At 46.3% G+C, this 17046-nt stretch overlaps 1 protein-coding gene across 5 annotated transcripts in view; it reads left to right on the top strand.

Annotated features, from left to right (window-relative positions):
• Positions 1 to 17046, top strand: part of ZMAT4 (zinc finger matrin-type 4) — a 343860-nt gene that overhangs the window by 58069 nt on the left and 268745 nt on the right. For 4 of the 5 annotated variants that reach the window (XM_070044618.1, XM_060291502.1, XM_060291503.1 and 1 more), the window contains exon 1: positions 13692 to 13804. The exons of the other annotated variant lie outside the window; for it this stretch is intronic. In XM_070044618.1, coding sequence (XP_069900719.1) covers positions 13797 to 13804 — 8 coding nt within the window. In that variant the 5' untranslated portion in view covers positions 13692 to 13796. Of the gene's footprint in view, positions 1 to 13691; positions 13805 to 17046 lie in introns of those variants that run through there. 5 annotated transcript variants of the gene reach the window in all.

The raw sequence follows: 17046 nt of genomic DNA, 5'->3' as shown, positions 1-17046 counted from the left end.
TGGGGCAGCGGTGGGCTGGGTTGAGGAGAGGGAAACAAGTAAAAGGCTGTAAGAAAAAGCAAGTGTGAGTGGGGAGCCCTTTTGGAAGAAGATCACAGAGCGGCAGCATCCCGGGGCTCAGCCGGAGCCAGCTGGCGGGCAGGCTCTTCGGCGCACCTTTGGCAGATGGACCGCTTTCTCTGATGCCTCAGGAAGGCTATTGCTGAGCTGATCTCCCTGGGCATTGAACGAGGCTGAAGTCCAAATGTTGGAATTCCAGGACCCACAGACAAGGAGAGGCCCGCATCCTCCCTGCGTGGAGCCCATATGCCAGCTGGCTGCTCCCTCCTTTTGACACCTTGCCTCCTTGGGGGCTGGTCCTAATTGATGCTCAGCTCTTTGTTCAACACATCTTCACCCTCAGTGGACCCCTCCAACCTTTTTTTTTTTTTTTTTTTTTTAGACTAGCAAGTGCATTTAGCCTGGGATGTTGAATCATTTCCTAACAGGTTTTTTGAGATTCCCTGGACAGTGAACACGGCTTTTCACCATGTTCTCCCGGCGGTCTCTTGGGTTTCTCACCGTGTCAGGACTGTCTTGCCTGAACACGAGCAACTGTCTTGCCTGCAGTCAAATTGCAGGAGGCGGCTATGTTTGCAGAAGTTGTCACAACCTGCAGGTCTGATCGAACATCTCACCAACTTTAGCAGAGGCTGTGTTATCTTCTAGAAGCAGCAGAGTCGCCAACTGGCACGCGGGAGACACCAGAGACCCGAGGGCAGGGTGTCTGTAATTGCCTGGAGATACCCATTAATAACTTTCAACTTTCTGTCCTCTTCCGAGGGCAGTCTGCAGAGTGGTGGATCTCGAAACGAGACTGTTTTCTCTGGAGAAGCCAAGCTTTTGAAATTAATTATAAAGATGCTGCAGATGTTCTCTTTGATGCTGTTTGGCTGTATTGATCTGGGCACAGGTCCAGGGTGTCCGCACACTTCTTTCCCGAGATGATCCAAGTCCCAGGGAGATGGGGGAACATTGAAAGGTGAAGGGCTGAGGATGCAGTATTTATTGGTGAACGATATTCAGCTCAGAGCCTCGCTCAGCACCTGCAGTCATGTTATCTGGGACTGAATCTAAGGCAGCCTCCCTCCCACTGCGTGAGCATTCAGTGTCTTTGCTTTTGTCTCATTGATGCACTGAGGTCACCCCTTGGACCTTCCTCTGGGAGAAGCGTTATTTCTGCTCACGGCGATGCCACAGGTGCCTGAGTCCCGACCCTGACCCTGCCACAGACAATGTGACCAAAGGCAAGTCCCTTTATTTCTCAGGTGCTCAGTTTCTGCTCTGTCAGATGTGAGATAAAGACACTCTTACTACCCCAAGAATGTTTAAAATGTGATGTTGCTCTGTGAGGTCACTTCCAAGAGTTAGAAAGTTTTGTTGTTAATGCAAGGTCAGCCATTATTTCATTTAACTGCGATGTTTTCTTCCTCAGTTTCCCCTTCTTCATCACTTTGCCCTTGTCACTTCTGCTGGTTGTATCCTTGGGCATTTTTCAGAGGCCCCTGGGCTGGGCTGGAGATGTTCACTGTCACTGGTTGGGCTTTTGCTAAATTGTATCAGTGCCAGTTGTGTGAGTCCTGGTTTTCCGGATGCCGTGTCTACACAGCCCGTAAACTCTGGGGGAGGAAAGAAGGGACAGGTCCTGAAAGTTAGTGCAACGTCCTGCTGGGCTTGTTTTCCAGCCATGCCCCCAATTGCCCCACCAACCAGAAATCATAATCGGCAGCAAATCCATTCAACCGATTTTTTACTTCACTGGTAGACCAAGAGCCTCTTGTGTCACCAGGAAGTGGTGGTGACTTGCCTGCAGGCACAGATTCCACAGAAGGAAGACAAAGAACAGCCTCAGGGGTGACCCTTGAGTCTGTGGAGCTGCACCTGGTGAATAAATGATGCGCTTCTGTGGACTGATTACTGTCGGAGCTGCAGGCTGGTGAAGTATCGGTGTTGAAGGCTGGAGACTTGCTGCTTGCCGCTGCTGCTTTGGAAAGATCAGAGGAGAGGTTTTAGCCCAGCGGGTGGAGGGGATGTCTGGGCCACGGGCAAGCCTTCTGTCCCTGGGAAAATGGGGATCACGTTGGTCTGTCCCTCAGCTCTGCCCCAGTTCTACTCTCCTTTCCCGCTCGCAGATGCCGCCTAGCTGGACACAGCGGTCCATGACATCGAGCTGGGTCTCTGATCCCGCAGCACCTGGTAAATTATACTTTCGGGGCCTTTGTCAGGGAGCTGTGGGGTTCAGCGGTGACTGGAGAGGTGGCCCATGTGGATGTAATGGAATGAAGGGTATAGTTCCAATTTACAAGCCCAATCCCAGCAGTGGATCTGAGACAATTTGGCTCCCAGTTTGGGAAGCGTCAGAGGGCAACCCAGAGTGTTTCCTGACTTTGCCTTTCTGTACAAAGCTCCCACTTCAGGGTTGCAGCTGTTTTGGAGGAGTCTTTAAAAATGTGTAATTTATGATATTCCGTTGGACTCTAGGTACCTGAAGACCAGCCAAGGACTAGCCAGATTGGAGCTCCATAATGATTCCCTTCCGCTTGCAGAGATTTTAAGGCGGATTAAGTGATTACAAGTGCCTAATTACTATGGACTCCCTTTATGACAATGACACTGGCAGGTGAAGGCAGCTTGGAAATTACTGCTTTCTCCTGACCCCCCAGATCAAGTGCGGCAACCCAGGCAGGTCTGTGACAAAACAGGCAGATGGCAGCTGCGACTGTCTGGGCCTTTCCTGACCATGGGATCTGGAATTCCATCAGAGCCTCAAACTCTCTCTCCTTTTGGCAAGTGCAAAGAAAGGAAGGTTTTAACAAGGATCAGGAGACCCCTAGAGCAAAAGCTGAAACAACAATTGATTTCAAAGCTCTGGAAAGCTCTGGAAAGATGGCTGGACTTGCAGGCAGGAGACACGGATTCGAGTCCCTGGGACATGAATTTGAGTTCCTGCTCTGTCTGTGTTAGTTATGCTGACCTTCCCTTGGGGCTGTCACGTGGGCTTTCTGGGCCTCAGTAAGCACCTCCCAGGGCTGTTGTCATTACGCGTGTGGCATGAAATTCCTGCTCAGCGTGTTAGATTCCCAGAAATCAAGGTGTGAGCAGGATTGTGCTGTCTCTGAAGGCTCTAGGGGAGGATGCTTCCTTGTTTCTTCCAGCTCTGGTGGTTTCTGGCATCCTTGGTTTGCTGACGCTTTGCTCCCGTCTCTGCTTCTGGTTTCACGTGGTCGTCACCCCATTTGTCCAAGTTCCTTCTTAAAAGGACACTGGTTATTGGATTAGAACCCACCTTGATTCTTTTTTTTTTTTAACATCTTTATTGGAGTATAATTGCTTTACAATGTTGCGTTACTTTCTTCTGTACAGCAGAGTGAATCAGCTGTATGCATGCGTATATCCCCATATCCCCTCCCTCTTGCATCTCCCTCCCACCCTCCCTATCCCACCGCTCTCGTGGTCACAGAGCACCGAGCTGATCTCCCTGTGCTATGCGGCTGCTTCCCACTAGCTATCTATTTTACGTTTGGTAGTGTATATATGTCTATGCCACTCTCTCACTCGTCCCAGCTTACTCTTCCCCCTCCCCATGTCCTCAAGTCCATTCTCTACGTCTGCACCTTTATTCCTGTCCTGCCCCTACGTTCTTCAGAACCTTTTTTTTTTTTTTAGATACCGTATGTATGTGTTAGCCTACGGTATTTGTTTTTCTCTTTCTGACTTCACTCTGTATGACAGACTCTAGGTCCATCCACCTCACTACAAATAACTCAATTTCGTTTCTTTTTATGGCTGAGTAATATTCCATTGTATATATGTGCCACATCTTCTTTATCCATTCATCTGTTCATGGACACTTAGGTTGCTTCCATGTCCTGGCTATTGTAAATATAGCTGCAATGAACATTGCGGTTCATGACTCTTTTTTTTTTTTTTTAACATCTTTATTGGGGTATAATTGCTTTACAATGGTGTGTTAGTTTCTGCTTTATAACAAAGTGAATCAGTTATACATATACATATGTTCCCATATGTCTTCCCTCTTGCGTCTCCCTCCCTCCCACCCTCCCTATCCCACCCCTCCAGGCTGTCACAAAGCACCGAGCCAATATCCCTGTGCCATGCGGCTGCCTCCCACTAGCTATCTACCTTACTACGTTTGTTAGTGTGTATATGTCCATGACTCTCTCTCGCCCTGTCACAGCTCACCCTTCCCCCTCCCCATAACCTCAAGTCCGTTCTCTAGGAGGTCTGCGTCTTTATTCCTGCCTTACCCCTAGGTTCTTCATGACATTTTTTTTTCTTAAATTCCATATATATGTGTTAGCATACGGTATTTGTCTTTTTCTTTCTGACTTACTTCACTCTGTATGACAGACTCTAGGTCTATCCACCTCATTACAAATAGCTCAATTTCGTTTCTTTTTATGGCTGAGTAATATTCCATTGTATATATGTGCCACATCTTCTTTATCCATTCATCCGATGATGGGCACTTAGGTTGTTTCCATCTCCAGGCTATTGTAAATAGAGCTTCAATGAACATTTTGGTACATGACTCTTTTTGAATTTTGGTTTTCTCAGGGTATATGCCCAGTAGTGGGATTGCTGGGTCATATGGTAGTTCTATTTGTAGTTTTTTAAGGAACCTCCATACTGTTCTCCATAGTGGCTGAAACAATTCACATTCCCACCAGCAGTGCAAGAGTGTTCCCTTTTCTCCACACCCTCTCCAGCATTTATTGTTTGTAGATTTTTTGATGATGGCCATTCTGACCCGTGTGAGGTGATACCTCATTGTAGTTTTGATTTGCATTTCTCTAATGATTAATGATGTTGAGCATTCTTTCATGTGTTTGTTGGCAGTCTGTATATCTTCTTTGGAGAAATGTCTATTTAGGTCTTCCACCCATTTTTGGATTGGGTTGTCTGTTTTTTTGTTATTGAGCTGCATGAGCTGCTTGTAAATTTTGGAGATTAATCCTTTGTCAGTTGCTTCATTTGCAAATATTTTCTCCCATTCTGAGGGTTGTCTTTTGGTCTTGTTTATGGTTTCCTTTGCTGTGCAGAAGCTTTGAAGTTTCATTAGGTCCCGTTTGTTTATTTTTGTTTTTATTTCCATTACTCTAGGAGGTGGGTCAGAAAGCATCTTGCTGTGATTTATGTCATAGAGTGTTCTGCCTATGTTTTCCTCTAAGAGTTTTATAGTTTCTGGCCTTACATTGAGGTCTTTAATCCATTTTGAGCTTATTTTTGTGTATGGTGTTAGGGAGTGTTCTAATTTCTTTCTTTTACATGTAACTGTCCAGTTTTCCCAGCACCACTTATTGAAGAGGCTGTCTTTTCTCCACTGTATACTCTTGCCTCCTTTATCAAAGATAAGGTGTCCATATGTGTGTGGGTTTATCTCTGGGCTTTCTATCCTGTTCCATTGATCTATCTTTGTGTTTTTGTGCCAGTACCATACTGTCTTGATTACTGTAGCTTTGTAGTATAGTCTGAAGCCAGGGAGCCTGATTCCTCCAGCTCCGTTTTTCGTTCTCAAGATTGCTTTGGCTATTCGGGGTCTTTTGTGTTTCCATATAAATTGCGAAATTTTTTGTTCTAGTTCTGTGAAAAATGCCATTGGTAGTTTGATAGGGATTGCATTGAATCTATAGATTGCTTTGGGTAGTAGAGTCATTTTCACAATGTTGATTCTTCCAATCCAAGAACATGGTATATCTCTCCATCTATTTGTATCATCTTTAATTTCTTTCATCAGTGTCTTATAATTTTCTGCATACAGGTCTTTTGTCTCCTTAGGTAGGTTTATTCCTAGATATTTCATTCTTTTTGTTGCAATGGTAAATGGGAGTGTTTTCTTGATTTCACTTTCAGATTTTTCATCATTAGTATATAGGAATGCCAGAGATTTCTGTGCATTAATTTTGTATCCTGCCACTTTACCAAATTCATTGATTAGCTCTAGTAGTTTTCTGGTAGCATCTTTAGGATTCTCTATATATAGGATCATGTCATCTGCAAACAGTGACAGCTTTACTTCTTCTTTTCCGATTTGTATTCCTTTTATTTCCTTTTCTTCTCTGATTGCTGTGGCTAAAACTTCCAAAACTATGTTGAATAAGAGTGGTGAGAGTGGGCAACCTTGTCTTGTTCCTGATCTTAGTGGAAATGCTTTCAGTTTTTCACCATTGAGGATGATGTTTGCTGTGGGCTTGTCATATATGGCCTTTATTATGTTGAGGAAAGTTCCCTCTATGCCTACTTTCTGCAGGGTTTTTATCATAAATGGGTGTTGAATTTTGTCAAAAGCTTTCTCTGCATCTATTGACATGATCACATGTTTTTTCTCCTTCAATTTGTTAATATGGTTTATCACATTGATAGATTTGCGTATATTGAAGAATCCTTGCATTCCTGGAATAAACCCCACTTGATCATGGTGTATGATCCTTTTAATGTGCTGTTGGATTCTGTTTGCTAGTATTTTGTTGAGGATTTTTGCATCTATGTTCATCAGTGATACTGGCCTGTAGTTTTCTTTCTTTGTGACATCCTTGTCTGGTTTTGGTATCAAGGTGATGGTGGCCTCGTAGAAGGAATTTGGGAGTGTTCCTCCCTCTGCTATATTTTGGAAGAGTTTGAGAAGGATAGGTGTTAGCTCTTCTCTAAATGTTTGATGGAATTCGCCTGTGAAGCCATCTGGTCCTGGGCTTTTCTTTGCTGGAAGATTTTTAATCACAGTTTCAATTTCAGTGCTTGTGATTGGTCTGTTCATATTTTCTATTTCTTCCTGATTCAGTCTTGGCAGGTTGTGCCTTTCTAAGAATTTGTCCATTTCTTCCAGATTGTCCATTTTATTGGCATAGAGTTGCTTGTAGTAATCTCTCATGATCTTTTTTATTTCTGCAGTGTCAGTTGTTACCTCTCCTTTTTCATTTCTAATTCTATTGATTTGAGTCTTCTCCCTTTTTTTCTTGATGAGTCTGGCTAATGGTTTATCTATTTTGTTTATCTTCTCAAAGAACCAGCTTTTAGTTTTATTGATCTTTGCTATTGTTTCCTTCATTTCTTTTTCATTTATTTCTGATCTGATTTTTATGATTTCTTTCCTTCTGCTAGCTTTGGGGTTTTTTTGCTCTTCTTTCTCTAATTGCTTGAGGTGCAAGGTTAGGTTGTTTATTCGAGATGTTTCCTGCTTCTTAAGGTGGGCTTGTATTGCTATAAACTTCCCCCTTAGAACTGCTTTTGCTGCATCCCATAGGTTTTGGGTCGTTGTGTCTCCATTGTCATTTGTTTCTAGGTATTTTTTAATTTCCTCAGTGATCACTTCATTATTAAGTAGTGTATTGTTTAGCCTCCATGTGTTTGTATTTTTTACACATCTTTTCCTGTAATTGATATCTAGTCTCTTGGCGTTGTGGTCAGAAAAGATACTTGATACAATTTCAATTTTCTTAAATTTACCAAGGCTTGATTTGTGACCCAAGATATGATCTATCCTGGAGAATGTTCCATGAGCACTTGAGAAGAATGGCTATTCTGTTGTTTTTGGATGGAGTGTCCTATAAATATCAATTAAGTCCATCTTGTTTAATGTATCATTTAAAGCTTGTGTTTCCTTATTTATTTTCATTTTGGATGATCTGTCCATGGGTGAAAGTGGGGTGTTAAAGTCCCCTACTATGAATGTGTTACTGTCGATTTCCTCTTTTATGGCTGTTAGTATTTGCCTTACATATTGAGGTGCTCCTATGTTGGGTGCATAAATATTTACAATTGTTATATCTTCTTCTTGGATCGATCCCTTGATCATTATGTAGTGTCCTTCTTTGTCTCTTTTAATAGTCCTTATTTTAAAGTCTATTTTGTCTGATATGAGAATTGCTACTCCAGCTTTCTTTTGGTTTCCATTTGCATGGAATATCTTTTTCCATCCCCTTACTTTCAGTCTGTATGTGTCTCTAGGTCTGAAGTGGGTCTCTTGTAGACAGCATATATAAGGGTCTTGTTTTTGTATCCATTCAGCCAATCTGTGTCTTTTGGTGGGAGCATTTAGTCCATTTACATTTAAAGTAATTATCGATATGTATGTTCCTTTTCCCATTTTCTAAATTGTTTTGGGTTCGTTATTGTAGGTCTTTTCCTTCTCTTGTGTTTCTTGTCTAGAGAAGTTCCTTTAGCATTTGTTGTAAAGCTGGTTTGGTGGTGCTGAACTCTCTCAGCTTTTGCTTGTCTGTAAAGGTTTTAATTTCTCCATCAAATCTGAATGAGATCCTTGCTGGGTAGAGTAGTCTTGGCTGCAGGTTTTTCTCCTTCATCACTTTCAGTATGTCCTGCCACTCCCTTCTGGCTTGTAGGGTTTCTGCTGAGAGATCAGCTGTTAACCTTATGGGGATTCCCTTGTGTGTTATTTGTTGTTTTTCCCTTGCTGCTTTTAATATGTTTCTTTGTATTTAATTTTTGACAGTTTGATTAATATGTGTCTTGGCGTATTTCTCCTTGGATTTATCCTGTATGGGACTCTCTGTGCTTCCTGGACTTGATTAACTATTTCCTTTCCCATATTAGGGAAGTTTTCAACTATAATCTCTTCAAATATCTTCTCAGTCCCTTTCTTTTTCTCTTCTTCTTCTGGGACCCCTATAATTCGAATGTTGGTGTGTTTAATGTTGTCCCAGAGGTCTCTGAGACTGTCCTCAGTTCTTTTCATTCTTTTTTCTTTATTCTGCTCTGCAGTACTTATTTCCACTCTTTTATCTTCCAGGTCACTTATCCGTTCTTCTGCCTCAGTTATTCTGCTATTGATCCCATCTAGAGTACTTTTAATTTCATTTATTGTGTTGTTCATCATTGCTTGTTTCATCTTTAGTTCTTCTAGGTCCTTGTTAACTGTTTCTTGCATTTTGTTCATTCTATTTCCAAGATTTCGGATCTTTACTATCATTATTCTGAATTCTTTTTCAGGTAGGCTGCCTATTTCCCCTTCATTTGTTAGGTCTGGTGCATTTTTATCTTGCTCCTTTATCTGCTGTGTGTTTTTCTGTCTTCTCATTTTGCTTATCTTACTGTGTTTGGGGTCTCCTTTTTGCAGACTGCAGGTTCGTAGTTCCCGCTGTTTTTGATGTCTGTCTCCAGTGGCTAAGGTTGGTTCAGTGGGTTGTGTAGGCTTCCTGGTGGAGGGGACTAGTGCCTGTGTTGTGGTGGATGAGGCTGGATCTTGTCTCTCTAGTGGGCAGGTTCACGTCTGGTGGTGTGTTTTGGGGTGTCTGTGGCCTTATTATGATTTTAGGCAGCCTCTCTGCTAATGGGTGGTGTTGTGTTCCTGTTTTGCTAGTTGTTTGGCATAGGGTGTCCAGCACTGTGGCTTGCTGGTCGTTGAGTGAAGCTGGGTGCTGGTGTTAAGATGGAGGTCTCTGGGAGATTTTCGCCGTTTGATATTATGTGGAGCTGGGAGGTCTCTTGTTGACCAGTGTCCTGAAGTTGGCTCTCCTACCTCAGAGGCAGAGCCCTGACTCCTAGCTGGAGCACCAAGAGCCTTTCATCCACACAGCTCAGAATAAAAGGGAGAAAAAGTAGAGAGAATTAGTATAAGTATGAGGAAAGAAAGAAGGAAAGGAGGGAAGGAAGGAAGGAAAGAAGAAAGAAAGAAAGAAAGAAAGAAGGAAAGAAGGAAAGAAGGCAAGAAGGAAAGAAAGGAGGGAGAGAGGGAGAGAGGAAGGAAGGAGGGAAAGAAGGAAAAAAAACAGAAAGAAAGAAGATACAGTAAAAATAAAATAAAGTATAATAAAGTTATTGAATTAAAAAATTCTTATTTAGAAAAAACAAAGGGACGGATAGAACCTTAGGACAAATGTTGGAAGCAAAGCTATACAGACAAAATCTTACACAGAAGCGTACACATACACCCTCACTAAAAGAGGTAAAGGGGGAAAAATCATAAATCTTGCTCTCAGAGACCACCTCCTCAATTTGGGATGATTCGTTGTCTAAAGGAGGGAAGGAAGGAAGGAAAGAAAGAAAGAAAGAACGAAGGCAAAGTATAATAACGTTATTAAAATTAATTATTAAGAAAAAATTTTTTAAAAAAACCATGGACGGATAGAACCCTAGGACAAATGGTGGAAGCAAGACTATACAGACAAGATCTCACACAGAAGCATACACATACACACTCACAAAAAGAGGAATAGGGAAAAAAATCATAGATCTTGCTCCTAAAGTCCACTTCCTTAATTTGGGATGATTGGTTGTCTATTCAGGTATTCCACAGATGCAGGGTACATCAAGTTGATTGTGGAGCTTTAATCCGCTGCTTCTGAGGCTGCTGGGAGAGATTTCCCTTCCTCTTCTTTGTTCTCACAGCTCACCGGGGCTCAGCTTTGGATTTGGCCCTGCCTCTGCGTGTAGGTCGCTGGAGGGCGTCTGTTTTTTGCTCAGACAGGACGGGGTTAAAGGAGCCGCTGATTCGGGGGCTCTGGCGCACTCAGGCCGGCGGGGAGGGAGGGGCACGGAGTGCGGGGCGGGCCTGCGGCGGCAAAGGCCGACGTGACTTTGCACCAGCCTGAGGCCCACCGTGCGTTCTCCCGGGGAAGTTGTCCCTGGATCCCGGGAACCCGGCAGTGGCGGGCTGCACAGGCTCCGCGGAAGAGGGGTGTGGAGAGTGACCTGTGCTCGCACACAGGCCCCTTAGTGGCGGCAGCAGCAGCCTTAGCGTCTCCCGCCCGTCTCTGGGGTCCGCGCTTTTAGCCGCGGCTCGCGCCCGTCTCTGGAGTTCCTTTAAGCAGCGTTCTTAATCCCCTCTCCTCACGCACCAGGAAACAAAGAGGGAAGAAAAAGTCTCTTGCCTCTTCGGCAGATGCAGACTTTTCCCCGGACTCCCTCCCGGCTAGCAGTGGTGAACTAACCCCGTCAGGCTACGTTCAAGCCGCCAACCCCAGTCCTCTCCCTGCGCTCCGTCCGAAACCGAAACCCGAGCCTCAGCTCGCAGCCCCGCCCGCCCCGGCGGGTGAGCAGACAAGCCTCTCGGGCTGGTGAGTGCCGGTCGGCACCAATCCTCTGTGCGGGAATCTCCCCGCTTTGCCCTCCGCACCCGCTGCTGTGCACTCCTCCGCGGCATCGAAGCTCCCCCCTCCGCCTCCCGCAGTCTCCGCCCGCGAAGGGGCTTCCTAGTGTGTGGAAACTTTTCCTTCTTCACAGATCCCTCCCACTGGTGCAGGTGCCGTCCCTATTCTTTTGTCTCTGTTTTTTCTTTTTTTCTTTTGCCCTACCCAGGTACGTGGGGAGTTTCTTGCCTTTTGGGAGGTCTGAGGTCCTCTGCCAGCCTTCAGTAGGTGTTCTGTAGGAGTTGTTCCACGTGTAGATGTATTTCTGGTGTATCTGTGGGGAGGGAGGTGATCTCCGCGTCTTACTCTTCCGCCATCTTCCTCTCCATTCTCTAACTGATCTTTCTGTAGCTTGGACTTTTCCTGGGCTAAATCCAAGGTACTAGCGGGGCTGTGTTCCTTTCTGGAGATTCTAGGGGAGAGACCTTTTAGGGTTGGTGGAGTTCTCACCTCACATCACTCTCATGACTCTTTTTGAATTATGGTTTTCTCGGGGTATATGCCCAGGAGTGGGATTGCTGGGTGGTATGGTAGTTCTATTTTTAGTTTTTTATGGAACCTCCATACTGTTCTCCATAGTGGCTATATCAATTTACATTCCCACCAACAGTGCAAGAGGATTCCCTTTTCTCCACACCCTCTCCAGCATTTACTGTTTGTAAATTTTTTTTTTTTTTTTTTTTTTTTTTTTTGCGGCACACGGGCCTCTCACTGCTGTGGCCTCTCCCACTGTGGAGCACAGGCTCTGGACGCGCAGGCTCAGCGGCTATGGCTCATGGTCCCAGCCGCTCCACGGCATGTGGGATCCTCTGGGACCGGGGACGAACCCGTGTCCCCTGCATCGGCAGGCGTACTCTCAACCACTGCGCCACCAGGGAAGACGCCTGTTTGTAGATTTTTTGATGATGACCATTCTGACCCGTGTGAGGTGATACCTCATTGTAGTTTTGATTTGCATTTCTCTAATGATTAGCGATGTTGAGCATCCTTTCATGTGTTTGGTGGCTGTCTGTATATCTTCTTTGGAGAAATGTCTGTTTAGGTCTTCTGCCCATTTTTGGATTGGGTTGTTTGTTTTTTTGATATTGAGCTGCATGAGCTGTTTGTATATTTTGGAGATTAATCCTTTGTCAGTTGCTTCGTTTGCAAATATTTTCTCCCATTCTGAGGGTTGTCTTTTAGTCTTATTTATGGTTTCCTTTGCTGTGCAAAAGCTTTTAAGTTTCATTAGGTCCCATTTCTTTATTTTTCTTTTTATTTCCATTTCTCTTAGAGGTGGGTCAAAAAGGATCTTGCTGTGATTTATGTTATAGAGTGTTCTGCCTATGTTTTCCTCTAAGAGTTTTATAGTGTCTGGCCTTACATTTATGTCTTTAATCCATTTTGAGTTTATATTTGTGTATGGTGTTAGGGAGTGTTCAAATTTCATTCTTTTACATGTAGCTGTCCAGTTTTCCCAGCACCACTTAATGAAGAGGCTGTCTTTTCTCCATTGTATATCCTTGCCTCCTTTATCAAAGATAAGGTGACCATATGTGTGTGGGTTTATCTCTGGGCTTTCTATCCTGTTCCATTGATCTATATTTCTGTTTTTGTGCCAGTACCATACTGTCTTGATTCCTGTAGCTTTGTAGTATAGTCTGAAGTCCAGGAGCCTGATTCCTCCAGCTCCGTTTTTCTTTCTCAATATTGCTTTGGCTATTCGGGGCCCACCCTGATTCTATATGACCTCATCTTAACTTCATTACATCTGCAAAGACCTTATTTCCAAATAAGGTCACATTCCCAAGTCCTGGGAATTAGGAATTCAACATACCTTCTTTAGAGACATGATTCAACCTATAACAGTCAGTTAGCATTGACTATGATGGCGAGTATCTAGTATCATTTTCCCAGATGTCCCACAGATGTGGTCTGAACAGTGGATGAGGCTAAATCCAGGCCATGGGAGGGTGTGGCTCAGAACAGAGTTGCCCTGCCTGGGCAGAGGCAGAGTTGGTGAACTCACTTGGTCCTCCTGGGATGTTGCAGTGCATGAAGGGACATTTATTCCTCTGTAGTGTTATCTCTTGTTCCAGCAGAGACCCAGTGTGCAGCTGGGAGGTGAGGGAGGGGGAGGGGAGCTTACTGTGGGGGAGGGGAGGCTATACTCACCGCTCCTCCCAGACCAGATCACACAGGCCTTGTTTTCTAGTTAGGGGGTGGAGCCCCTTTGCGGGCTCTGAGAAACTGACACGTCTGCACTGGTAGGTGGGCTGCCTGGGTCTCCCTGGAGAAGACCTGCCCAGGGCAGCCCAGGGATGTCCCAGGGATGCTCTTGGAGTTGTTTTCTTTGGGACCATCCTCTGGGCTCTGCTTAGTAATTTTCAGGATAACACTCAAAGAATAGAAACAACAAGTTCTCTTTAGACACAGATGGCCACACCAGTGCATTTTAGTTTTGCTGTTGCAACCCTAGCTGACGTGCTTAGAACGGCTTCCAGTCTGTGGGGGAGCACAGCACACCAGGGGTGCAGCATATATTATATCTGTTATGTGTATGTGTACACCGGGAGCTGGGAGGACCTAGAAAAGGGTCCCTAACCCAGCTTGGGTGAGAAGAAGAGGAACCACGTCCCAGGGAGGTGACGCCTGAACACCTGGATCAGTGGGGTGATGGAAAGGTGAGAACACAGGCTAGCAAAATGGGGGGACGAGCGTGCAGGGCACATTGTGATGCATGGCAAGCCTTTGGGATGGCTGGGATTTGTTGGCTAGAGCAGCAGTTAGGAGCCTCGTCTGCTCCCTGAATGCATTTACATTTCAGTGGGAGTTAACGGTTGTTCAGGTTTCAAACCGGGTCTCATCAGAGACTGTAAGAGCAGCTAAGGTCCTGGAGGAGAACCAATCAGTAGCAGGGGCCGGCACCTCTTCTGGTGTGTTGTACGATGTTTTACCCGAAGGTCACACTGACTGTGGGTCTAATGACATCTCCAAGGCACATCTCTTACTGTAGGACAAAAGAACCCATGCAGTCTCTTCCTGCCCCGTGACACCAGCATCCAATGGGTTCTATTGTATACAGTTCCCATTTCATAGGGCGCCATTGAAGATGAGCCAGGGATCTCCCCCGGGTGCCAGGTGGCTTGAAATATCTCATTAAGAATAGCTGTGTGGGAAGAAACAATATATTTAGCCGTGGGTAGGCAGTGTTACTGAAATATGAGTTATTTGACATTATGGAACTTAGAAGCATCAGTTCATGTCAGATGGTGCGATAATAACTGTAACCACAATGGAGACCATAGATCAAAGGGCTGGGGAATGGGATTCAGCTCTGGCATATTTCTCTGTTTTGCATATTATTAAGTAGTCCTGAGCCAATCTCAGGACACAGCATTACCAGAGACAATTCTTGCCTCGGGTTGCCTGAAGTTTACTCTGAGGATGACTTGCTGGGCTCCCAGAGGAGTTCTAGGGCTTCGGGAACTGATCAGGTCTCTGAATTTCTGATGAGGTGGGGTCCACAGTGGGGCTACGGTGTGAGGTTTGCCTCCTGGGGAGAGAAGCAAGGTCAATGTATGGGTTTGCCAGGAGGTAGACCCTGCAGGGTTTAGTGCTTGGAATGTTTACCAGAAGTGGCACCTGGGATGGACATCGTGGAAGGGAGGGGCAGAGGCAGGGTCGGGAAGCGGATGCCACAGCCTCTCCACCTGCGAAAGAGGGTCCAGGTTGAGACTGTGTGTGCGACTTGTTCCATCCTAAGCCTCAGTGGCTGGTCTTTTCACCCTGCGTCCATCAGCGGCTGGGTGTGGGCCACCCTGGCTGGGAGTGTGACATTGGACGGGGTGACTGCAGCAGAAGCCATTCCCGAAGGGCAGACAGCTGAGCCCCAAAGCCAACCCCACTGCCAGCAGTTGGGGCCAGGTCTTCCCTAAAAGGGCATCTGGACCTCTCGTCTCCCTGTCCACCCCGGGAAGCTCCAAGTACTTCTTTCAGTGTGGGTCCAGATCACCCGGTCAGGAAGCACGTCATGGCCCATCGACTTGGGAGGACGGCCTATTGTTCTGGGTGGGGAGAAATCAGAATTGCTGCTCGCGATGTGAATGCGCGGCGGGCGTAGGTGAAATCGGTCCTTAAATCTGCTTCCCTCTCCGACCTGACATCTGCACGCCTCACAGGTCCCTGCGCAGGACGTTCTCACTCCTGACCAAAGGATCAGTCACCACAGTCTGAGAGCCTGGCGGGGGAGGCGAGGCCCCCAACCCAATGCCCCTCCCCTCCTTGCAGCCCCTCTCACCCACCTCCCAGAGGCCGACCCAGAAGGTGGTCTTTGTTGGGCATCCCTGATTCGCCAGGTCCCGCAAGTGTCTGGTTCTCCCTCCTAATTTAAAAGGGTGGCTTTGGTTCCTCTTTGCCCAGAATGCTTCCTAAAAGGAAAGCAGTGAACATTCTGGACGGGCGGGGAGATGTAGGAAAAGGATGCTATTGTACGAGGGTAGGGATCCCCAGTTTGTGTTTGCTCCCAGGCGTCACCTGGGGGTAAGTCGCATCATCTTCCTGCGTGTCTTCTGTGTTCTTTCTGAGTGTGGAGAAGAGGGCAAGTGGTCCCCAAGGTCCTTTCTAGGGCTGCGATTTCCTTATTCCTGTCTCCACCGTGGGGTGTGGTCTTATCCCATCTCCAGTCCCCTCAGTTCCGGGCGGCGAGTCCCATGCCCCTTGACTTCGGCAGCCCAGTGTTCACACTGCCCTGTTTCCTTGCAGCCCATCCAGACGCTGATGTGCTCTGCCACTGGGCAGCCCTACCTTCCTCCCAGGAGATGGGGAAGGTGGGTAGGAGGGAGGCTGGGTAGGGGCACTGATTTAAGGTCAATCCGGTCTGGGTAGGTGAGCAGGAGAGGTGGAGGGGCTGACAGTTCACTGCCAGGCTTGGGGCAGGGGTACGACTACAGTGATGCCTGGGGGAGGGGAGGGGACATGGCCTTGGAAGGGCGTCCCTCCGCCCATGGTTGATACGCCCCTCTTTTCCCCAAAGCCACAAACTGCTCCGCCAGGTGATGAATCTATATTTAATATAGTTTCATTTTCTGGAAGCTGCCCAACCCCAGCTCAACTCAGCTGAAAAGGCAAGAAGCACTGATTCAGGGCAAGAATTTGAAAGTGCAACTACATTTGGACCTGGAGTGATGAGATGGGAGCTGCTTCCCAACATCAGGGCTGATGCCAGACGGCCAAGCTGTCGTTTCTGGCAAGGTGACAAGGCCCCGGCACTCTGACGTGAGGCACTTCCTCATTACCTGGCATCCCTGTGGCCATGGCCATCTGCTCGGTTCTCCCCCCTCACAAGACAGCAAAGCAGATCGCACAAGACACCAGCGCCAGCATGCCGGGCACGAGGAGGGTGAATGCACTCAAAGCGGACAGAAAGAGAGTGGCCTTCCTAGAAGGTGCCACTGGTATTTGAAAAGGGCTCCTAGTTAAAATACACGAAAAGGCCCTTCTAGTCAATGTACCAGTACATAGGCTTTGTCCTCAGATGATGTGGTACTTTTCCATAAATTGCTTGAGTTTTAGATGGCATAAAAGCACCACATCTCTTCAAATGAGGAAGTGATTGGTACCGGCCCGAATAAGCATTCTCGGGGACACCTGGGCTGCTTAATGCCGTCACCCAGAGTGCACAAGGGACAACGTAGAGTCGAATCTCTCAGGTTTAAGACCCTTGAAAGTCTGGCTTTTTTCAGCTCCCTCAAAAGCATGTAAGAGGTTGAACTGGTAAAAAGTATGCTTCTGGGTAACTGTTTTCCAGCCATGTCATGGTGCTTGTGTTTGAGTTGAGTTCGCTAAGGTCCTGCTAGGTAAACCCTGGGGTTGTAGTGACTTAGCACATCAGAAGTGTATTTGTCGATCACATAACGTCCAGTGG

Source organism: Globicephala melas, chromosome 21 (assembly GCF_963455315.2).
Source record: "Globicephala melas chromosome 21, mGloMel1.2, whole genome shotgun sequence".
Taxonomy (NCBI): Eukaryota; Metazoa; Chordata; class Mammalia; order Artiodactyla; family Delphinidae; genus Globicephala; species Globicephala melas.
This window is presented reverse-complemented; position numbering and strand designations above follow the sequence as displayed.